Genomic DNA, 25,772 nt, shown 5'->3' with positions numbered 1-25,772 from the left:
TCAAACTTTAAAAAAAATGCACGTGAACACATACTTAAGCAGAAATTGCGGTGAATCCATGCACCCATGGTGGATTACCAACATACATACTAACAATAGTTCAATGCCTAAACTGAACCAAAGGTTTGTAGTTGAATCTTTCATATTTACAGTTGAATCAATTATATTATTAAAGTTTAATCTATTGTATGCATAGTTGATTGCCTAAGGGCAATCAGCAGTTTGTAGTTGAATCAATAATAATTATAGTTGATTGCCTAAAAATAATCATACAATCTTTCGTAGTTACAGTTGAATCAATTATATCATTACAGTTGAATCCATTACATTTATAGTTGATTGCGTAAGGTCAATCAGCAGTTTGTAGTTTAGTCTATTATATTTATAGCTGAATGCAAAAAAATAAACTATACTTTACTGATTGGTGTAGCTAGTTGATATAATTGGAACCACTGTCGTTTTTTAACTCCTTGTATGGTTTTAGGCCTTCAGGACCAAAGGGTTTTAAGTGCAAAAAACCACATTTCTACATTTTACCTAACACGGAGAAAAAAGACCGCAGTTCTTCTAATTATTTCAGTTGGTTATACCGATCATCAAAGCGTAGTTTTCGCATCCAATTATAAATATAATAGACTCATCTACAAACTGATGATCGACTTTACGGAATTAACTTTGAATATAATGGATTCAACTGTAATGGTATATTTTATTTAATTGTTAACCCTCATCCGCATTAGATGTCATTACCCTAATCAGCACTAGGAGTGTCAATTTGACACTCCAAGCTAAAATCGTCATAACTCTTTTTATATCTAACCGATTACAATTAAACTTATGTCACTAAAAACCTTGTAATGTCAGTAAAATATGTTAAGAACATTATATATAGCTAAAGCATTTAGTTTTCTCGTTATTAAGCATGAAAGAAAAAAAATTCGAAAAAACATGCCTCAGGGAAACTGCTGTAGTTCATATATTACACGTCCAAAAAAATATATGCCTTATGCAAATGAAAGCTAAAGTTAATGTCTACACCATGAAGGATAAAAATATTTTTAAAATTTTTTTTTTTTAATTAAATGGTCACAAAAAGTTCAAAAAAGTGGTCTGTGTTCAGTCCGCAGAACGGACTGAAGAAAACGCGCGAGCCGAAGGAGAGCAACCGCAAGAAGGTAAGCGGTCCGAAGCGTGAGAGCGGGGAGAAAAACCATCGACCAATCAGCGAGCAGCGCGCGACGGGCCGAGGCTATAAAAACCGTGGTCCCGTTCGTCGAGCGAGTTGAGTCTACATTCAATCGTGGAACCGAAAACATCCCCGAAGAAGAGAAACCGAAACAGTAGCCAGAGAGAGAAGCAGCCTCCAGAGAGAGAAGCAGCTAGGGTGGAAATCTGCTCACCATAATCGTGCTCGGACGGAGCCGATTGAGTTGCGGAAGCAAATCGTGCTATTAGAGAAACAGTGAATAGAGAAATAAACAACAACATCATGAAAAGCTAAGTTTGTGTGTGTTTTTCTGTGTGCTGCTGCTCCGACGATTTTGCTCCCGGTTCTCAGTTGCCACCCCCCAAACGGCTCTTTTAAGAGCCATCGAAAGAGTTTAGCTAGTCTTGGTGGCAATCGTCGATTAGTCTTGGCATTCCAGGCAGCGTCCCCCAATGACCTGCCTCCACTGGTTGGGCAACCACAGGGGGTTGCCCTGTCCGGCCCAATCCCGCAAGGGGAGCGGGCATCCAGTGGTCGTTCCCAATGCCCCTCTACATACAGTCCACGAGTCGAGTTCCAACATGGAATTGGTCCTTCGAACCGGATGAAAAAGCCGGTACCTTCAGACGGAATACCTCCGTCTTTGAGAGAGTGTGAATCGGGAAGCGGATTGTTGGAGTGGAGCACAGAGAAAAAATATCAAATAGAAAAGCAAAAGTTTGAAAGAAAGTGAAAACGAACAATTAATCGAGAAAAGTGGTGACAAAAATAAATGCAAATAAATGTGAAAAGGACTATCAGTGAATTAAAAAAGTACTGAGTAAAAAAGTGAACTTTGAATTTAAAAAGTACTGAGTAATAAAAGTGAACTTTGAAGAAAACATAAGTACTGTAGTGTTTACAGTGAAACATCATGCCTCCAAAAAGAACACCAGTGAAAAACAGCCCTGATTCAGTGAGGAATCACGACATGCTGGAGGTGCTGATTCATAGCCGTGGACTAGCGCAGCGGAATGTATCCAGGATAAAGTCCATCCTGCAGCAGGCGGAAGAGGAAGGAGCTGAGCTAACTCCTGCTCAGTTAAAGGTATACCAGCGGAGTGTGGAAGGTTCGAAAACCGAGTTCACCAAGCAATACAATGAAATCCTCGCCCAGTCATCTCCAGCCGAGCGTGAAGAAAATGACGACGAATATTTCAACTTTGTTGACCTGCATGAGGAAGTATCGATGATGCTAGAAAGTTGGCTCGACAAGCTTTCGCCAACTCTACTGCCACAGCCGCAACAGCAGCCGCAGCCGCAGCTCACCAACAGCCAGCCGCCTTTGGTCATCCAACCTTCTCTTCCCAGAGCAATACCAACGTTCGATGGTCGCTTCGAACAATGGGAGAAGTTTAAGGTTATGTTCCAGGATGTGGTCGACAGAACTAACGAGCCAGATCGCATCAAGCTATACCATCTTGAGAAGGCTCTAGTTGGAGACGCAGCCGGGTTGATAGATGCCAAAACTATCACCGACGGCAACTACGCTCGAGCTTGGCAACTATTGGATGAACGATATTCCGACCAGCGACGAATGATTGATCGTCATCTAGCAGGCCTGCTGGGTGTGAAAAGGTTACACAGCGAATCATTCACCGAGTTGAGGTCTCTGGTAGAGACTTTTGATGGTCATGTCGACAACCTCAAGTTTCTGGGCCAAGGTTTCGCTGAGGTAGCCGAATACATGATGGTGTTCCTGATCTCTCGTGCCTTGGATGACGAGACAAAGAAGCTGTGGGAGTCCACTATCAGGAAGGGTGAGCTGCCAACATATGAAGACACTATTCACTTTCTCAAGGAGAGGGTGTCCGTCTTGGAGCGCTGTCAATCCTCAGCCGAGATAGGTTTTACCAAGCATCGCCATGTTTCGAGGTTCAATCTACCAAGACATCCGAGGATCAACACGGCCACTTCCCCAGCACAACAAGAGCAAAACTGTGATTTTTGTGCCAGAGGTCACCGGATCTACGAGTGCCCCCAGTTCAACGAAATGTCGGTCAGCCAAAGGATCAGCAACGTAAGAGAAAAAAATCTTTGCTTCAATTGCCTAAGCCGAAGACATCGAGCAATTGATTGTCCTTCAAAGATGTCCTGCTCCAAATGCCAACGGAAACATCACTCGTTGTTGTATGATGTATGATGTAATCTTCCATCCTATGTAGCATGGCACAGCCCGTTTGCAGCGAACTATCTCGCATCATAACTTGATCCAAATCTCATGTTTACTAACTCTAAACTGCCTTTGAGCGGACTGTTCCAAGGGAGTGAAGGTTCTAGTAGAGTAACTAGTACAGTTCAGTTAGGGTAAGGATGGTTTGTCTCCGCCGAAAGAACAATCTATTGCCAATAATCAGGAAGTTTAGCTATTATGATGTGGAATGTTCCATAGGATGTGTAGACGAACCCGCCCTCTCTCGGCGATGTGATGCGAAGGTAACTGCCCAGTGCACTCTACCTTCCCACATCGTTTCGATCGGGTGTCCGGATGGCCCTTCCCCTCCCCGTCATTTAATTATGAAAATATGAATATATGGATATAAAAATAAATATTTATAACAAACCTTTTTTTGTTCTGTAAAAAAATATGGGTTAGAACTTATTAAATGTGTAAGGTGAGGAGCTTTAAAGTTAGGAATAGCGAATCATTATGTTTAATACTAAATGGACAAGGATAAATCTTTCAAGCTTCATTCTCCACTAGATTTTTTTGTTTTTCCAATGTTTACTTTCGTCATCCGAAGACCTACCATCCGAGATTTCACTTTCGATACTCCTATAAAGTTCCTCTGCTTTTTTTTTCACATTTTCTCTATCATTCACAATATCCTGCCATTCTTGTTCAGATGCAAATTCCAACTTTTGAAAATCCGCCTCAAGCATTTTCGTCCATGTCAAACTTGGTCTTCCTTCTTTATTTTTATTTGTCTTCATATTATAAGCTAATTTCAAAGGATGTCCTGGTTCCCTTCTCTCAATATGACCATAATAACAAATCCTTCCTACTCTTACTCTTCGGTTTATCGTTTTTCCCTCTAAAAGATTCATAGCATTGAATTTAAGTCCCGTCGGCTTCACGCAGTTCATGAAGATCTGCCGAAGGATGAATTTTTCGTAGTTGGCCAGAGAAATCCTACTTTTCTTTACGAGAACTGACACTTTAGTTCCATATAAAAGAGATGGGGCAATGACAGTCTTATAGATAAGTTTACCCAACTCCCACTTAGGTTTAAATTTCTTACAAAACTCTCTAACTAATTTTGATACCTGCAAAGCATTTCTGCACCTATCTCTATTTGACATCTTCCTATTTAATGTGGCAGTTAAACAAACACCCAAATATTTCAATTTGGAACTGACCTTAAATTTTTTCCCATTTAAAATTATCTCTGCTCTAAGTTTGGAATTGTCTGGGTAACTTATCAAAACTTGGCTTTTTTATTATTTATGTCTAGTCCTACCCTCGCTAGCTCTTCCTCAATAACTTTCGTTGCTATTTCAAGATCTGTTTTATTCATCGTAATCAAGAGCAAATCATCGGCAAAGGCAAGAAGCAAGGGTAACTCCAGCACCTCTAATCCCATAAGTTTAAGTTGCGGAATCTTTTGTTGAACTTTCTGCAGCACATCCTGCATTATAAGGTTGAACAGCTGTGGTGATAATGGGCACCCCTGTTTGATACCTTTTCCTCTTTTCACTTCCTCAGATAGCTGATTCTCCCATCTAATTCGTGTCATTTCATTTCTAATGGCTTCTAAAACTCTGTCAATCAATCGAGATGGCACATTTAAGTTGAGGAGAACGTTATCTAGACAGTGTAGATTGATATTTTAAAAAGCTTTTCTTATATCTAATGTCAAAACAAAAAGATCCTGACCTGCATTCCAACATTCCTCCATTACACGTCTGGCTACAAAAATATGATCCTCTGTAGAACGGTTGTTTGTGAATGCTGCTTGGTGTAATCCTACTTCATTCGCAAAAGATCTAATTTTACCGTCTAACCATCTAGCATATATTTTATACACAACATTACACAACGATATCCTTCTAAAGTCATCTGCTTCTCTTGCTCCAGCTTTTTTGGGAATCGGTACTTGAATTGATTTGTTCCATTCTTCGGGGAGTTCATTCGTGGTATAAGCGTCCCTGATAATTTCTGTCAACAATTTTATAGTATCTTCGTTCGCATATTTTATAAACTCCGTGTGTACTTTGTCCGCTCCTGGTGATTTACCATTGCAACAATTTTTAATAATGGTATTTATTTCTTCAAAAGTAGGAGGATTCGGAAGAGGAGTATAATCATGAACTTTACAGAGTTCAATTTCTGCCCCTTTGCATAATGCCAATATATTTTCCCAAGTTTTAGAACTAATATTAGCAATTTTTCGTTTTTTTTGTTTCACAAAATCTTTGAGATAATTATATGTTTTTCTAGTTCGAATTCCTGCATCAAAGTCATTTAGGTTTTTAAAGAATAGCGTTATTTCTTTCTCCTTGTGTTTTTTGACTGTTTGATTGTATTCCAATTTCCTATTCGACAATTTGTATTTGAAATTCTGCATGTCCGGATATTTCTTTGTGAGTTCTAGAGCTTTCTTGAGCCGTGAGAATGCCTTCTTTCTAATTGGAGTGAGAGGGATTTTAGCATCTGTACATGATTCATATGCTGCTTTTTTAATGCAATTTGCAAAGTCATTATATCTTTCACTAATGTTATTTCCCGATATTATTGAACTTAACCCAATTTCCAATTTTTTGTGATATTTTTCTCTTATTTTCGGTATTTTCAATAATTCTAGATTAAGCTTTCTATTAAGTTTTCCTGTTATATTTCTTTGTATTCCTTCTCGTATAACTAATCCTATTGTGATAAGTTTATGGTCCGTTTTTGTTGATGTCCAAAATCCTTTTATGTATCTTATATAATAGTCTGTAAATTTTGGCTTAAGAACATGGTCTATCTGGCTTTCTTTTCCCGCAGCTTTCCAAGTTGTCTCAGTTCGTTTACCTATTATTGATGAAATATTTTTAAGAGATGCGTTATGAAGAAACATTTTAAATAATTCACCGTTCTCATTACAATAATCATGTCCCAGCACTTTACCTATGATCTCTTCGTCTATTTTGGCTAAGTCTTCCCTACCCAATTGTGCATTGAAATCTCCTGCAATGATCAATTTTCTTCTGTCTTTTTTTGTTGTTTCGTACAAATTTGTCAGAAAGTTGTTTTGTTTTTTATTCGGCCCGTGAACATTAACCAAAATCAACAAATCTCCTCCTACTCTTACTTTGCACCATAATATTCCTTTATATTCGCATTTAGTTTGGATTACTTGAATGTCTAATTGCCTCCTAACCGCTATAGCTAGTCCTCGTGATTTGTTGTCATTTTGTCTTGTTATAAACCAATCAAAATTAGCAGTACTTATTTCTTGTCCTAGAGCATTTACTTCCTGTAGTAAAGCTATATCAATTTTGAATTGGTTCAATATTTCGTCGATTTCAGTACGTTTGTCTACACTTCTACACCCTTTAACATTCCAAGAAGCAATTTTGATTTCTTTTTTTCTCTTATCTTTTACCTCATCCCTGGAACCTGAGCTATTTTTCAATACGGTGTTCTGGCGATTATACTGTTTCTCCACTCCTTCATTAGTAGTTAAGTGTGTTGTACTCTGTATTTCTGAGGTATTCGGGTGTTCTGAAAAGCTAACAACACTGTCGTAATGGTTAAGAACACCAGCACCACAGTAGAATATGCTCAGTACACCATTCCTTTCGAATGTTTCCCCCATCAGTATCTGTGAGTGATTTTGACTAAGTACTTGGATACCCAATTTGAAAAGTTCTGAACATGTAACTATCGCCTCATGCCCGAGCCAGAATCCATTTTCTCTAAACCTTGCTATTATTCTGTCAAAACTATTAACTTGATCCATATATTCAATGAGATATATTTCGAACCTTTCTCTGTGTAACTGTATATAAGAAGCTATTGTTTGTCTTATTTTATAAGTATTGTAATCAGAAGTAAGTGAACAATCTTAGAACATTCCTAATTGGTCCAATATTGATCGTAGGAGGCAATTTCCATCTGGTTCAATTTTTTTTATTTTCAGTTTTTCATTACCGCTTATTCCTAGGTTAAACTCATAAAACAGTTTTTCAGTTTGATAATATTCTAAAGCAAATGTGAAGCATTCCCCGTTCCAATTCTCCCGCTGATGAATTTCAATGTTCGTTACGCAATCATATGAGGCCCTTAGAGCCAAAGGGGTATAAGTGCATAAAAGCTGATTTCGAGAAAAAAGCACTTGAACTTCGTTATGTTTCTGTGAATTCCATAGAAATTTTTTATGAATTTTTTTCATGTGAATGATTTTCTTAAATAAAAACAAAGCATTTTGTACATTTTCCCAAAAAAAACAACGTTTATTTGACGTTTTATGAGGCGACGCATATTTTTCAAATTTGGCACTTATACCCCTTTGGCTCCAAACACATGCACTTATACCCCTTTGCCACCAAATAAATTCACTTATACCCCTTTGCCACCAACGAATTTTCACATCCAAGTTTTTTGATCTTGTTGATATGGGTCAGAAACCATAAATATTCATTGCTACAAGAGTCAATTAGTTTTTGTATAAATATAATTTTGTGTTTTGATGAGAAAAATGCTCTGGTACAGTAGGTTAAGAGATTTCATGGCTGAAGATCGACCTGGTCTTGGCAATTTCTAGTAAATCTCTCCAAACAACGTTTTTTCATCAGGATTAATTAATATTAATTCGTGAAAGGTATTTTCCACTAAATTCCAGTCATCACATGTTTTGTACGTCTTTGCCTAATCAATTGGGTATTGGAATGGGACTTGCGGTCACTCTGAGTTGGTTTTTTACAGTAAATTAACGATAGGCGCTTCAATATTAACCTAGTTATCTAGTAAACATACTTTTTTGTACTTTATAAGCCTTTAATCCGTGACACACTCCATATATTCAGAAATCAGGAATTTGTGATCCGCTAATTTGTTATTGAATTAGAACAAATAATTAAATATATTAATTTTATTTTCTACTAGAATTATCACTAAATGCAATCAGATGAGACACAGTTGATAGTAAATTTTTAAACATCATCAGCTATTCAAAAGAAAAGTGAATTACATTTATTTTAAATTTTTTTGGTCCCGATGAAAAAACATTACTTTCTTGAAATCAAGTAAGGGTTGGTGGCAAAAGGGTATAAGTACATCAGTTTAATGGACTTTGGAGGCAAAGGGGTATAAGTACAACACTTATACCCCTTTGGCTCCAAACAAAAAGGAAATTTCAGTTAGCAGGATTTTTTCAACGACATCTAAACATAATAAAATAGTGAAATAAAATTATGATTAAAATAGCATATGATGATTGAGAGTCAAGGATTCGTTCTAGATGGTTATCTCGATTTTTTCCATTTTGTCACTTATACCCCTTTGGCTCCAAGGGCCTCATATATTATCTTACTGCCTTGCTGCTCAATGTACACCATCAACGATAGTTTCTCAGTCTTAATTGACCTTCTGCCTACAACTATCTCTCCCTTCCCAAATATGAACAATACTATTTCAATATTTATAATTGTCTTAATTCCTTCCACTATTTCTTCCAAGTATGTAATGATTTTATCTGTAATTAAGTGAATGTTTAAGGTTGTCATGTTTTGTTCATTTAATTGCTTTTCACTTATAATATCGCTAATTTTATCAATCATCATTTTATTCAACTTACATTTGCCCAACCCATTACTCAAGCAGTCTTTTAACTTATCATTTTCCAAGAACGGGCATTCCAGTTTAATTAGTTCATTCTGTGTGGAAAAAGAACGAAACCCTGATTCTTTACCTCCCGAATTTGCTCTTGTATTAGCTCCTATCATTAAAATTTCACCCGAATTCATTTAATCTTCCCGACTTTCCCACACGTTACATTTGTTCTTGTTTCCGTAACTCGATTCCACATTTGTGACATTTTCAATGTTGCCCTGCTCATTAATGAAAAAATTCAATTGGAATCCAAATTTTGGATTTCTCTTCTTCTTTAGAAATATTGTTTCACCCCCAATTTCAGAAAAAATTGTTACTTGGCACTCAAAAATGCTAGCCAAAGCTTCCAAAACATTTCTCCCAAAGTTGTTGAACTCAAAGGAATATTCCCATTGTTCCAAATACCACTGGCACTTCTCCCCCAAATTTTTGAATGACGTTTCTTTCATAAATTCAGTCAAAATTTCATTCAATTCCTTCCCATCCTCACTTCTAGCCGTGCCCCCAATTTTCCTAGAAATTTGATGAAGAACCATGCTGGAAAAGCTTTTCGTGTTATCGAATTGCTCCACCGTCAAAATAAATCTATTTTGGCAACCCACCCTTCTTTGGTACATCTATTCGGTGACAATTTGTTCCATCTCGGATAGTGAAAATCAAATACCGCGGACAATTGGAGAATGAAGAGTGAATGACTTACCAAAATGCAGAAGGAATGAATCCGCCAGTTCACCTAGATGAATGAATCAGAAAACCTAGAGAAAATAATACGAAAAAAAAGAAGAGATAATTAATTTAAATTAAAAACTTTTCGAGCACTTTTGAACCCTTCTACCACTGCTCGAAATCTTCGTGCACTTTTTGACAGTTGTCAACCCCCGTTGCTGAAAATGCAAACGCTTCAGCTCTGATTTTGGCGCGAGAGAATTTCTCGCTCTCTTTCGCTCCTTTAGCTTCAATAATTCTCCCCAAACACTTCACCAATAACCTCGCAAAATGGTACAAAGTACCAAAATCTAATGACGCACCACTAAATAACTTTTGCACTTTTTTATTTCTCCTCTTTTCCTATTCCACTCCCCAATTTCTTCGCAAATTGCACTGCCCGAGACACTCGTTTGCCCTTTCCCGTTTCACTTCCCGAGTGCTTGCTTCTCCGGTCCGCTTTCTTCAAAACCCGATCAATTTTCGTGAACGGAAACATCACTCGTTGTTACACCTAAAGGATATGAAACTGCCAACTCGACATGTGTTACCAGCGCCAACACCAGCGACATGGTCCCAGGTTCTAGTTCCAGAATGCAAGCCATCGACTAGTATTGCGTCCCCAAATGCTGCTCATTCCATTCAGCCTCGGTCTACATTGGAATCACGGCTGGGTAATACCCGAAGTGATTTTAATGTTACCTGGGCTGATTCTGCGCCCCAGACTCGTTGTTTATCGTTCTCAGAGGTGGTTGAAAATGGGTTGCCCTCTTCAGGTTTAACTAATAAAAATGGGAAAAAACCAAGTCTCAACGTTCATGCGAAGGCTTGGGAAAATCCCCGAAATTCAAATACTTTTTCTTCTCCTTCCTCTTCTGATTCTAACAATTTTGTTGATTTGGGTGAGATTACTGAGGAAAAATTAAAATTTTTGCATCAAAATTTAATGGAAATGATGCAACTTATGTTGAAAGCAAATTCAATGTTTGAAGCTTTCCAAACTTCTTTTAATTATGCTAACAAAATTATTATGACTTAACGATTCCCTCATGGATCCAAATAGATGTTTAAATATTATGAATTGGAACGCTAGATCTTTGCTGGCTAACCAAGACGAGTTCTTTTTATTTTTGAAAACTCAAAACATACATATTGCTGCCATCACTGAAACTTTTTTAAAGCCAGACAATAACTTGAAAAGCAATGCTTTCTTTAAAATTTTACGAAATGATCGACTTGATCGACAAGGTGGGGGTGTAGCTATTGTCATCAATAGTCGTCTCAAATTTAGACTTCTTCCTTCTTTCAATACAAAAGTCTTAGAAACAATTGGAATTGAATTAGAAACTTCTATGGGGAAAATTATAATTTGTGGAGAGCTAAGAAACTGTCTCTTTGAAATGCGGAATAGATTTGCATATAAACGTCAAACACTATTTGATAGCCCCTTGTTAGTCGACAAATCCTTCCTCTCCTTTCCCACTCTTCCGTCGTATTCGCGCAAGCATTCGACAGTCCGCAGTCGGCGACCAAACGGACGCGCAGTGCGTAGTGATTGAGGTCCTGCAGAATTCCTGCTAGAATTCCCAGGAGGTAAGAACATAAACAGAAACGGAACAATTCACCCTTTCTCTGGAAGCAGAACCCACAATTGGCGATCCTGCCGGATAATACATCGTGTTAAAATAAAATACTGAGAACTTTGGAAATTTGATGGAGAAAGGGTGAATATTCCGTCAACTTGAAGGCAGCCATTTTGAATTTTCGGTGCGATAGCGATTTCTAATAAATCATTTAATGGCGCGATGCGGACTTCCGCCAAGCTTTACTAGAAAGTTATATTTATAAATTAACGCGATGAGTGCTTCTTTGGAAAAAAATTGATGTGATCAATCGAATTTTCTTAATCAGATTAGAGGAAAGTGGACTTTAACTAGCTGAACTGATTTTTTTTTCATAAATATGTGACGAAATGCTGGCTCCCGTCAGTGAAGTAAATTTTTATTTCTATGAAATCAGTGTAGCCTGGCGCGATGTGGACTTCCGCCTTTGAATGTTTAAAAAAATTGACCATCGAGATTGTGCAGGCGCGATGGAGACTTCCGCCGAAGAATAGAAAGTAGTTTGGTGCGATGTGGTGTCCACCAGATCGAATTTATTATTTCCGAATATCTGACGCGATGCAGACTTCCGTCAGAGGAATTAATTTTTAAAGGCAAATGTTTAAGATTGGCGCGATGAAGACTTCCGCCTGAGAATGTTGAATAATATGAATATGTTGGCGCGATGAAGACTTCCGCCGAAAAAAAGAAACATGAATGGAATGGAATACAGGTGCGATGTGGACTTCCACCTGATTGATTGAATTATTTCCAAACATCTGGCGCGATGCAGACTTCCGTCAGGGAAATAAGTGTTGAAAAATGAACGCATGTAGTTTGGCGCGATGAAGACTTCCGTCTGAGATTTTAGAAAAGAGTATATCTGCAGGCGCGATGAAGACTTCCGCCGGGAACACTGATGGGTGTCAACTGTCAATTTCCAAACATCTGACGCGATGCAGACTTCCGTCAGGGAAATAAATGTTGCAAAGTGAGTGGTTGTATATTGGCGCGATGAAGACTTCCGCCTTAAGAATGCAAATTGGAACAGTTTGATGGACTGGACGTCAACTGACCATTTCTTAATAACTGGCGCGATGCATGCTTCCGTAAGGGAAATTGTTATATTCTGCATGTAAAAATGACAAGATGTCCTAAAGACTGCTATAGAAAAAATATCTGGAAGAATGAGAGCGTAAAGTGAAATCTTCAACTTAAGATTCAGAAAAAGAACCTTTAGGAAGAGCCTCATTATTGATTTGGCTTACATGCGAGGCGTTTTATTTAGTGATTAATGAATATATATTGATTGAAAAAAATAGTCCGAACTTAGCATTTTGAACCTTGCGCGTAGCATTTATCTTGAAGATTTTTTAACTCGGAACGATATGCGTTGAGATCTCGACAGATTAAAGATAAACAACGAATTTAAATTGCAAATTGGTTTCGAAAAAGAAACCCTTATCGATCAATTGATATCGCGGTGCATGTTAAATCATGAAGATATAGTAGAGCTTTAGTTGGGCTTATGTGGACAAGATTCAGTTAACTATATAAAGTTATTTAGAAATGAATAATCAATGATTAGCTAACCCACAAAGAAAGTTTGAAAAAAACTTAGTTATAGCCCAAAGAAAATCTTTAATTAGTATCTTACACTAAATTAACTAGTCCTACAAACAGCAGCCGTTGATTGGGTATGAATAAACTCAGTCGTTATACAGCACCATGGTTGACTGAAAATCTCCACTTGATTCGGCAGATTGAGGAAACCCAGCGGATTATTTGGCCAACTTGAAACGATAAAATATGGGCATTTTCTTCATTCAATTCAAAGTCTCGTTGTGGTTAAAGTGCATCAGAAGCGTTCTGCAAAACCGGACGATACCTTAATCGACACATAAAAAAGCAACAAAGTTTTTATTCCGCTTGGCACTTCCGTTGAGGGATCGTTTGAATTGATGGTTTTCTAGAGCAGTATTTTGGAATTGAACCAGCCAGGTTTATTATAGTGATACTAGCAGTCCGTGATATTTAAGTCCTATTCCAGCAGAACATGGTACCGTAAGCCTCAAGTTTGAAAGACAGATTAGAGTTTGAAAGAAGTTGACCATTATACTCTCTGCAAATAAATATTCTCTTATGAAACACGTAAGTCGTGTTAGAAGATTCTTTACATCGTACTCAACCAAGATTTCTGCATTTAGCTTCTGCGTGTGTATGTCCAAGGGCTGCTTAAGATGGCCTGGAGACCCAGACGAACTATTCAACGACGAAAATGGCATAGAACTAGTTATGACAAGTGGCAGGAATCTGATGTAAGCTTACCAGTGAATGCTGATTCTGCATCAGAACCCATTGCGGATGATTTTACTAGCCTCTTTAGTCTTACTGAAACTGATAGCGATACTCTAAATAATGAATCCAGACCATCAATTGATGGTGCTACAAATATCGTACGTGCGTTATATTTTCAATGTTAAGTTGCAATTGTTCATTAGTTTATCCAGTAGAGGAAATTGTTTTATTTTGCCTCGTAATACACGGCATCTGATTCTGGCTGATGTTGCGGACTGGTGCCGTTTGCGAACAACATCTCCCGAAACAATCTTCGTGAACGGTTTTGGTTCGCCTTCCATTTCCGAATGATCAGCATCTTCATTTACGTTTGCTGTCATCGGAAGGTCCGTTGCAATCTAAGCTTTTAGCAGTTTAATGTTTACTCCTCATGTACGACTGCATGATTCCGAGAGGCACTGAGAGGAAATCAGTTCAGCTCATCTTTTTTCGCTTATCGATAAAAGGAGATGGGATAATTTTCGAAGTTCAACCGTTGCATCGAAGAGTATAATTGTAGCACGTTCATAGTTTCCCCATGCATCCCGCGTTCTACTCCAGCAGGGGTTTGAATCGTTCATCTTTCCTAGATGCTCGTCGCAAATAAATATGCTGCATAATTTCATCTGAAAAAGCTTTGTATAGATTAGTAAAAACCTGTCCCCTAATCGTGCGCTAAACCGTCGTGGACTTCAATACGGTTTTGGGGGCCCATGAAAAGTTAAGGAAGATACAAAGGTGGTCTTACCGGCAGGCCGGTGCACGCAAGCGTCATATGTGAGATAAACATGTTCTGCGTGATGCTATGCAAAACATCGGGATCGGCTGCCGTGGTTCTACTTGTGAGTGTTATGCAGTTGATGAATCAGAATCTGCACCAGAACTTTCCGTTTATGATTCTGCTGAGGCTGCAGATGATTTAAAAATACTTTCTGCGTCCTTACTCACGGATCACTGTTGATAATGCTGCTGAGATATATTGAATTCGGCACCAGAACTGCCCGTGAATAATTCTTCTGGTGCTTCGCCGCAGTTGGACGAGCCAATCGACTACTGCTGAGGGATGAGTCGACTAGGAGGCACCGTCTCGCCACTGGTGCTTGGAGATATCAATTTTCCGCTTGGCGATGTATTGCTCTGATAAGCGGCAGCCGTAGAAGATTCTGCTGGAGTGCTGAAGAATTTTCGGTGGTGGATAAAGTCGCTATTCGGCACTGAATCTCTTTCGCTGATGACTCTGTTATCGTTATTCCCCGCTGGGTGGAAGATTTCGAAGACTTCATGTTTGTTTACATTCTGAATTACACTCTTATCGAAGAACATCGAAATGACATAAAATTTAAACCGATTATAGCTAAAAGTGTACATCGGGCTGAATGAAGTGAACGAAAATTTCAAGACTCACTTTAGAAGATGACCTAAACGAATTATTTGTGCTCGGCCGGTGCCTAAATTTTAATTTTAATTGATGCTCGAACAAAAGGATTGGGAACGGAAACTGTTTTGGTGTATTTGATGATATCCATTTTATTTTGTTCTAGTTAGTTCTAGATGTTGGCAAACCACATTTTGGGTGGATGCAAAATACATATATTTAAATACTGCCTTAAAATTATCAGCACTTGTTTGATTATGTTTAAAATTCCAGTTTTTTTCAAAGGATGATTTGGATTTAAGCTATGAATTTCGAGAGTGTTTACCCAAATTAAAAAAAAAAAATGTTTTTTTAGAGTAGGAGGAGGATGTGGAGAGCTAAGAAACTGTCTCTTTGAAATGCGGAATAGATTTGCATATAAACGTCAAACACTATTTGATAGCCCCTTGTTAGTCGACAAATCCTTCCTCTCCTTTCCCACTCTTCCGTCGTATTCGCGCAAGCATTCGACAGTCCGCAGTCGGCGACCAAACGGACGCGCAGTGCGTAGTGATTGAGGTCCTGCAGAATTCCTGCTAGAATTCCCAGGAGGTAAGAACATAAACAGAAACGGAACAATTCACCCTTTCTCTGGAAGCAGAACCCACATAATTGTTGCCGCATATTTGCCTTTTCAATGTAGCGGTGAACAGAAAAATTTTTTGAAGGGAGATTTACAAAAACTCACCAGAAATAAATCTAAATTTTTTATTATTGGTGACTTTAATGCAAAACACCGATCTTGGAACAATATTTCATCAAATTCAAATGGGAATATTTTGTTTAATGACTGCTCTGCAGGTTATTATACTGTTGAATATCCTAATGGGCATACTTGTTTTTCTTCAATTAGAAATCCCTCCACAATTGATTTGGTTCTAACGGATTTAGGCGAGCATTGTAGTCAATTAGTTACTCATGCGGACCTCGATTCAGACCACCTTCCAGTAACATTTTCTTTATCCCAAAGTCCCATTGAAAACCCTTTAAAATCAACTTTTAACTTTCAAAAGGCTAACTGGGAGCGATATATGAATTTTATTGAACGTAATTTAGATGTAAACGTTCCACTGAATTCAATAGAAGATATTGATTTGGCTGTAGAAAATTTGACAACTGCAATAGTCAATGCTAAAGCCGCTTCAATACCTAAAGTTAAACCACAGACAAACAGACGGGACACTCTGTTTTCATTCTTCGCAAAACTGTAATCACTAAGCTTCGAAGGTAGGCAATGTCGCCACCAGATAACTCTGCCTCACTTTTTGAGAAATCAAAATTTTGCATCATGGTAGCCCTTGTGATTTTGTTTGTTTACTTTGACGATTCGAAACCACTTCAATACGCAACTCTATTTGAAAAAAATACATGAATCAAAAACGGTTTTGTGAATCCGGATGGCAGTATTTGGTGCTGTTGTTTGTTTGTTTGTTTTATTATAGAGGCTTGCTGGGTAGATTCGCCTCTGAGCCTCGAAAGTTCCTGTATTTAACGGAAAACGACCTGAGATCAAGTATGTAGCGCAGAAGTTGTTCAAAGGAATCAGTAGTCTCATTCTTTTTTTTCGTATGCAGAAAATATAGGTTGTATCTTAATCCATAATTCTAATACTTTTATGAATTCTTTCAGAAAACTTCAAGAAATTGATTCTTTGAGTATTACTATCGAACGTTGACACGGAAAATTAACGGAAGCATTACACAGATTGTGCAGTTAGTTAGGACCTAAAAGTGCTAAAAGTTAACTGTGTTTTGATTATGACCACCCATACCGGAACGGAACGAACTACCGAAAATTGTTTTCCTGTGCAGAGCGTAAGAGATACTCGAATCATGTTTATCCTGTCCTGATGCCCTTTTTATGTTCCCGCAAATTGTTGAATGCAGACGTTGCTTTTCTGACTTGTTTGAGAATAAAATAAAAAGATCGTTTAAAAAAATCACAAGATGTCAATAAGTAAACGTTTTATAATTGTTTTTTTTTTTTTTTTCAAAAGACCTCAAATAGGAAAACAGTATATTTGATGCACTTTTTTTTTCGAGGCTCAAACATTTTATTTTCAATTGAGTTTTGAGTTGTGGCGCAGATTAACATCCGTAGCGTTTTTGAAGGCATTTCAAATTTCGGAAACTCTCCACTTCCGGCGGACTGTATTCGCTGACGAGCATCACAGTGATAATTGATTCCACCAAAATAAATATTTATTATCCGCCAGTTTCTATTATGTTTTCGAGCTGTCTTGGAAACATTTTTACAGGATTACAAAAAAATGATGTTGGTAAACGGTTCAGTTTGTGAATTTTCCAATCAATCCATCTGCAATGAGATAACTAATCTTAAACACATAACGATACATTAATACAGTAATAATAACAATCCGCTATGCTGCTATCGCTCATTGAAGTTTGCGGAGTCTCCATATTACCTTCGGTCCCAACCAGGCCACTTCCTAATCCCAGGACACTCCTGAACGATAATAAGGGTCATTTTCTTTAAAATAATTGTCAGATTTCTTGTTTTTATTCTCCAGTGATTTAAACTATGTTGATCATGCTTCAAACAAGCAAATTGGAAAGCACAAATGGAAAATTTATTTGTTTACATTTCCTGATAACATCTAAATATCGTTGGCTACCTGGATCAGTTTTTTTTAAACATAGCTGATTGGTAGGCAATACCGGCGATAGATGGCAGTGTAGGTTCTTGCGAAAATTCTTATCAATTTCCTTCTAAGTGTCCTGTCTGTTTGTCTGTGGTTAAACATAAATTCAATCAACCTTTAATTGATGATGATCTTCAGTTTTTGATACGACTGAAAAACATTCGTCGACGCCAATATCAACGTACTAGAGATCCTTATTTGAAATTAATTTATTGCGACCTTCAAAAAGAGATCAAACGTCGTTTAAATTTCATTCGTAATGAAAATTTTGCTAAAGCAGTAGAGGACATAAAACCCTACTCAAAGCCATTTTGGAAATTAACTAAAATTTTGAAAAAGCCCCAGAAGCCAATTCCTACTTTGAAAGATGGGGATAAACTTCTTTTAACTAATTCAGAAAAGGCTCAAAAATTAGCCCAACAATTTGAGTCTGCTCATGATTTTAATTTAAACGTTGTAAGTCCAATTGATGCTCAAATTTCCCTAGAATTTGATGATATTCTTTCTAAGCAAATTGTGTTTGAAAGTTCTTGTGAGACAAATATTGATGAACTTAAATTGATTTTCAAAAAATTTAAAAATATGAAAGCTCCAGGGGAAGATGGGATTTTCTATATTCTTCTTAAAAAGTTGCCTGAAAGCACTTTAAATTTTTTAGTTAAAATTTTCAACAAATGTTTTCACTTGGCCTATTTTCCCAATAAATGGAAAAATGCCAAAGTAACTCCAATTTTGAAACCTGGAAAAAGTGCTTCAGAGCCTTCAAGTTATCGACCAATTAGTTTGCTTCCATCTTTAAGTAAACTATTTGAGAGAGTTATTTTGAATAGAATGTTAATTCACATTAATCAGAATTCCATTTTCCCTGATGAACAATTTGGTTTTCGTCATGGACATTCTACTACACATCAACTTTTGAGTGTAACTAATATGATTAACGCTAGCAAATCTGAAGGTTATTCAACTGGTGTTGCTCTTCTTGATATTGAAAAAGCTTTTGACAGTGTTTGGCACAAAGGTTTAGTAGCTAAATTAGCTCGATTTGATTTTCCTGTATATCTCACCAAAATTATTCAAAATTATTTGACTAGCCGAACCTTACAAGTAAGCTATCAAAATTCATGCTCTGAAAGGACACCCATTAGAGCTGGTGTCCCTCAAGGCAGTATACTTGGGCCAATTTTATACAATATTTTTACTTCTGATCTTCCTGATGTACCAGAAGGAAAAGGTAGAAGATTTTTTGCTGATGATACTTTGCTTTCAGCAAAAGGTCGAAATTTACGGGTGGTACGCAGTAGATTGCAACAAAATTTAAATTCCTTTTTGAATTACTTGAAAATGTGGAAAATTTCTCCTAACGCTTCCAAAACTCAACTTATTTTATTTCCCCATAAGCCAAGAGCAAATTTTTTAAAACCTAATGAAAATCATTCCATAACTTTTAATGGGGTTTCATTAGAATGGTCTGATCACGTGAAGTACTTGGGACTTACACTTGATCGGAATCTTACTTTTAAAAATCACATTGAAGATATTCAATCTAAATGTAATAAATACACTAAATCTCTTTATTCTCTCATCAACAGGAAATCCCGGTTGTGTATGCGAAATAAGATGCTCATCTACAAACAAGTTTTCCGACCAGCGATCATGTATGCAGTTCCGATTTGGTCTAGCTGCTGCGCGACGAGGAAGAAAGTCATCCAGAGGATTCAGAACAAAGTTCTGAAAATTATTTTGCGGCTTCCACCTTGGCACAGCACCGAAGATCTTCATCGAATTGCAGGCATTGAATCTATCGAAGAGATGGCCAATAAAATCATCTCCAACTTCAGAGGCAAATCGATGCAGTCTTCCATCGCAGAGATTCGTTCTCTTTATGTTTAGTTTAATTTTAAGATAGTGTTTAGTTTTAAGTATAAAATATTTTTGCTATTACAGGATGTTCTCCTACATTTAAAACTTGATTGCGCTCAGCAAATTTAAATCTTATAAATAAATTTTTATAATCTAGTTACTTATAGGGCTATGAACAGTTCATTATTGAGCTGAACACCTAGTTTAATGCAATAATGTAATATAAGTGTAATCATGATTTGATACAAATAAAAACATATTTAAAAAAAAAAAAAAAAAATCGACGAGTCAAGTGTTCCTGCTCACCGCTCTGGTCAATGTGATGGACAAGGATCAACAGCCGCATCCCTGCAGGGCGCTTCTAGACTGTGGCTCACAGGTTAGTTTCATAACGCAGTCGATGGCTAACGCATTGAGGATCCCAACAAATGAGGTGAGTGTCCCTATTAATGGTATTGGTAGTGCTAAATCCGTAATGAAGAGAATGGGTACCGTCCAAGTCTACTCCAGGTGCAATAACTTTACGTTGTCGCTGTCATGCCTTGTGTCGCCAAAAATCACTGGCCTTCTTCCGTCATACACAACTGATATTGAGACTTGGGAAATACCTTCAGGCATCAAACTCGCAGATCCCTCCTTTTTTAGAATGAACACTATAGACATGCTTATAGGTATGGACCATTTTTACGAAATAATGAAACCAGGTTATTTGAAGTTGTCCGACAATCTTCCTACGTTGCAAGATTCTCAATTTGGTTGGCTGGTAGGAGGAAATTGTTATGAGGGCGTTCATACTGGAGCAGTCTTGGGTTCATTTGTCGTGAATACAGATCCTGTAGACAAGCTAGATAAAAGGTTTTGCGAAGTTGAGAACATTACCCCTGAGGAAGTTCCGTCCAATAGCGTTGATGAATGTGAGCAACATTTCCTAGCCACCAATCGTCGTGATAAAAATGGTCTTTATGTGGTCCAACTTCCTTTAAAAGACAATCTGGCGCAACTAGCAGACTCCCGTTCTTTGGCACTAAGGAGATTCTTTCTTCTTGAATCAAAGTTAACTCGAAAACTCGACTTAAAAGCTCAATATTCCGCATTCTTCGAAGAATCGCTTAATTATTCCAAAGAAATCCAAGAATACAAAGATCCTCATGATCCTGAAGCCCTCACTTCTACACCCCTCATGATAGGACGTACCCTTTGTGCAGTACCTGACCCTGGAGTAGACGGTTTGGTAAGAGTTGTGGACGTTAAAACTAAATCTGAAACCCATAAGAGACCAATTCACAAGCTAGCACCATTACCAATACTGGACAACCTAAATCCACATATCACGAGGAGCGCACTTTTCGGCGGGGATGATGTTCAGTCCGCAGAACGGACTGAAGAAAACGCGCGAGCCGAAGGAGAGCAACCGCAAGAAGGTAAGCGGTCCGAAGCGTGAGAGCGGGGAGAAAAACCATCGACCAATCAGCGAGCAGCGCGCGACGAGCCGAGGCTATAAAAACCGTGGTCCCGTTCGTCGAGCGAGTTGAGTCTACATTCAATCGTGGAACCGAAAACATCCCCGAAGAAGAGAAACCGAAACAGTAGCCAGAGAGAGAAGCAGCCTCCAGAGAGAGAAGCAGCTAGGGTGGAAATCTGCTCACCATAATCGTGCTCGGACGGAGCCGATTGAGTTGCGGAAGCAAATCGTGCTATTAGAGAAACAGTGAATAGAGAAATAAACAACAACATCATGAAAAGCTAAGTGAAGTGTGTGTTTCTCAGTGCTTGCTGCTCCAACGATTTTGCTCCCGGTTCTCAATTGCCACCCCCCAAACGGCTCTTTTAAGAGCCATCGAAAGAGTTTAGCGAGTCTTGGTGGCAATCGTCGATTAGTCTTGGCATTCCAGGCAGCGTCCCCCGATGACCTGCCTCCACTGGTTGGGCAACCACAGGGGGTTGCCCTGTCCGGCCCAATCCCGCAAGGGGAGCGGGCATCCAGTGGTCGTTCCCAATGCCCCTCTACATACAGTCCACGAGTCGAGTTCCAACAGTCTGAAAAACCTACTTTTCATTAGATTGCTAGTAAATACTGTTTGAGCGGTGGAAGAAATTTTGTAAAAATATCATTACAAATTTTATTCTAATTCTGACATTTTGTTCTCTTTAGATTTTTGATGATACAAAATTGAATTTACTGGAATTTTGCAAAGTTGACTACTTTGCGCGATTTTTTCACAAGTTGAAATTTCATCTGTTTTTGTGGTCCACCGTCAGGTTGTTCCCGGATTTTCAGTGCTTTTACTATGCTTGGACCAATAAAAAGTATATTCAATGGAAAGCAAATTTAATCTACTTTCTAGTGAGGTGCAACAATTCACGCTGTGAGATTTCACAAAAATATGAAAATTATAAACGTAAAATCATTCCTGAATTTCTAGAACCACAAGCAGCACGTCCATCAAAACGTGTTTGTTTGCTCTAGGTACGGTGGGTGGTGATTTGGACAGAGAGCGAAGCCGAGAACCGAAATAAAAAGTTTCCAACCAAGAAATGCGCGACACGCATAATTATTTCTTCTTCGATAGATGCATAAGCAATATTTTTTGGACGTGTAATATATGAACTACAGCAGTTTTCCTGAGGCATGTTTTTTCGGATTTTTTTCTTTCATGCTGAATAACGAGAAAACTAGAAGCTTTAGCTATATATAATGTTCTAAACATATTTTACTGACATAACAAGGTTTCTATTGATATAAGTTTTATATGAAATTCATAATAATTCAAACGACTTAAAAAGATTTTACTTTTGGAGTGTCAAAATGACACTCTAAGTCGGAAAAGGGAGTTTTTTTGTCCAGGCTTCCAGGGTTCGTCCATAAATAAAGTAAAGATGCAATAATAAAGAACTTTTGAATTCATTTAGAGTACCCGAAGAAATTTTTGTTTTTTGAAGCTTCTGAACAAAGTTACAAGCCTTCAAACTTGCAATAGTGTCAAAATGACACTATTATGTGTATGAGGGTTAATTTGACAGATTCAACTACACTTGTTTAATTGATTTTAGGCATTAAACTAAAAATATAATATATTCAGCTGCACATTCCTGGTTAACGTCTCACATTTAAATACGACAGATTCAATTGTTGTAGTATCGTTTTTTGACGTGTGACTCACACGGGATGGATCTGCTAGTGGACTGATTGTTTACGGACTGGCAAGCGTTGTGCAAACAGCGCACAGAGATACACGTGTCAGAAGAGAGCCTTCTCTTCAGTAGACACGGCAGACTGGATCGATAGTATTGGTCTGGACGCGAGAAGACTAAACTCTTGGGGTTTGGTTCTGACAAGAACTGGGTTTGCGCCACCAACCACTACCGGAGATCCAAGCAGTGGAATAGAGCAGAGAATCAAACTCCAAGACGAGAAAGGCAGGAACTCCAATAAAATTCAAAATTTTTCTCTTGACACGTTTATTTCTCTTCACTTCTTCATTTTACACTGATATTAACGACACTGCGTATTAAATGCAACTAACTCAAGGCGCATTGAGAAATGAGCCCTTAAATAGGCTGTCGCGCATACACAGCACCACGTGCTTGCGCCAGATAGAAACGCCTCGAACCTGCTAGGCGCGTCGTGTATAATCTTGTTTTCAGCTAGAGCAGCCTCCTCGCTCTCTCGGTGCGGCACTCTCACGTCGGTGTGGCACTCTTCTCCTTCTCCTGAGTGCTCCGGGCATCGTTGCTGGACATCGGCGTCGCGTGTTGGGAATCGCTCGCTGCTACTGGGAGTTTTCGTAGCGAACAAGTATAATTAATTTAACTGTGGAAATGATTAATTCTACTGCAATTGTATGATGGATTTTAGTTATTCAACTATAAATTTAATAGATTCAATTATACATTTCTTATTGGCCTATAACATTTAACTATAAACCTATGATAGATTCATCTGTAGTGTGTAACGGGGGGGAAGGTAGTAGTAGGCAATTCCTTAACGATCCTCCACTTCATGCGCCAGGTACCCGAGAGTACCGTGGAGTAGCAATTTGTCCCTATAGAAATACCCGTACCCAGCCAGAGACCTCAGGGCAGGCCTTGATCGCAAGAACACGTTCTAGACGAAAGAGAAGACAAACCCAAACCTAACGAATGATCCTACAACAAACAGCAACATCCAACAGGGTAGCGAGGTGTCCTTTGTAGGTTTTCCTCGCTAGAGCCTATACTACACGGATCCCGAAATACGCGGAACAAGGAAATCTCGAGTTTAAAATTGACCACTAGAGCGAAATCCTTTTAACTTTTTAATTGAGTGATGGTGGGGGAGGTTAGTAATTAAAAATTTCATTGGTGTCTTATGTCTACCTAACCTTATTCTTGAGCAAGCGCTTGCGGTGGTGCTGTCGTTATCGGAAATTGTTTTTTTCTTTAACCGGCTCGTACAGGGTTGATTCGATGATGTTGCCAGGGACCGTCAGAGGGCGATCCAATCGCAAACGGTTTCGTGCGACGTTTACGATGGTTCTTGTACCGGCTTCGAACGATTGCCGATTGAGTGGGTGAAAGGGGAAATTATGTTGTTCACCTCAATCGATGACCACGATGTTTAGTCGCGACCACAACCCAACTTTTCGACTTCGGTCGGGGTTGCACGGCCAGATTTTGACTACGGTGCCTTCCAACGAGGGATGCTCACTTAGCTGTTGACGACCCGGGTTGGGTACTCCCTTCTCGAAGGGAAACCTTCGAGAGCACGGAAAAAACAACTTGTAAAACATGTGCGACCATAGGTCCAGTCACAAATAGTTACCTTGATTTTTCTTTTATGCACTATCAAAAACTTTTTTTTTATCGCGTTTCTAAATAGTGAATGAGCCTAAATAAATATATACAATATTTAATACTAAACTCACTTTAAACTGCTCTGTAACTTACAGTTTGGCTCTACACGACTTAAGCACGTTTTTTTATAACTTTCTGTTTTCGCACCGTGATAACTCTCGTATGGTCAGATTCTAAATGAACGAGGCCTACTTGCAATGGGACTCTTAACCCCAAGAATACGATCACGACCCGAGGACTATCGGTAGGTCCGTTTTGCTTCCTCTTTCTTTAAGTCCGTCATTTATTGACGGCCCCAAACTTGATCGCATTCTCGCTACCAAGTTACTCTGCGTCTCTAGCTGAGTCAGTGTCAGAGACCAGGAACGATAGGGAGTTGCCTTAAGGTAGTGTTAATGCACGGAGAAAACATGTTACATCGTTACAAGTGGTATAATTGATTGAACTGTAAATATGATAGATTCAACTACAAATTTATGATTGATTCTAGGTATTGAACTATAAATATAGTAAATCAAACTTTTTTCTATGATTGGTCGTGTGATACTTTTGTGTTCATCCGTGTTCATCAGCAAATATAAAAAAAAACCGTAAGTGTGAGAGCAGCACGTGTTCTCTACAGCAATCGTAGTTCTGTTTAAGGGCTCAGCTGGTAGTTTCTGACGTCTCGTCGGTAGCAAGACGCAAGCGCTCTCCGGCGATGAGGAAACATTTTCTTCTACCAGTTTCTGGCAGCGGTCGTGTAATAGGCCGACAGTTCATGGAATTGGAAAAGGTACACCTACTCTGGCTGCCCGCGAAATCGGCGTGGGTTTCGACGTACCTTAACGTGATCCTGGTAGGATCCCACAAGAAACTAGCATTGGTAAGTCAGCAAATGATAGATTGATGTCACGATATTGAATGAATTTTCCCCCTACAAGGTCAATCTTCGCTGGATGCAGAAGCACGGACTTTCAAGGACGTCTTCCGGGACCGATTAGTTAAGTCGCACAATTTGCTGGATAAATGCATCAAGATGCAAAAAGAACAACAGCGGAGGAACCAGGACGTGAATATCGGGATTTCCGGTCAGCTTTTCTAGCATCGTGGCGGCTAAAACGAACTAGATGCAAAATGCTGAAATAATAAATTAAAAGAAAATAAATCGTAGCCATAAAATTGTTTCGAGAAAAAAAAAACATCTTAAAACATGATTACTTCTAATATAAACAGAATGTTAATTTACATTATTTATAGTTGACCTCATTGAATTAATCATAGAAATAAAATTAAATCTATCACATTTATAATGAAAT

At 38.4% G+C, this 25,772-nt stretch overlaps 1 protein-coding gene across 1 annotated transcript; it reads left to right on the top strand.

Annotated features, from left to right (window-relative positions):
• The first annotated feature begins 2,120 nt into the window (after positions 1-2,120).
• LOC129753753 (uncharacterized) lies at positions 2,121-3,389 on the top strand. Its single transcript, XM_055749599.1, has one exon. It carries the CDS (start codon positions 2,121-2,123, stop codon positions 3,387-3,389), a length of 1,269 nt encoding a protein of 422 aa, XP_055605574.1.
• Positions 3,390-25,772: the final 22,383 nt, after the last annotated feature.

This window comes from Uranotaenia lowii, chromosome 3 (genome assembly GCF_029784155.1).
Source record: "Uranotaenia lowii strain MFRU-FL chromosome 3, ASM2978415v1, whole genome shotgun sequence".
In the NCBI taxonomy this organism is placed as follows: domain Eukaryota; kingdom Metazoa; phylum Arthropoda; class Insecta; order Diptera; family Culicidae; genus Uranotaenia; species Uranotaenia lowii.
The sequence above is the reverse complement of the archived record's forward strand: the minus strand, read 5'-3'. Positions and strand labels throughout refer to the sequence as shown.

Coding starts and splice junctions, on each gene's coding strand:
- LOC129753753 (XM_055749599.1), top strand. CDS start 2,121: ATGCCTCCAAAAAGAACACCAGTGAAAAACAGCCCTGATTCAGTGAGG.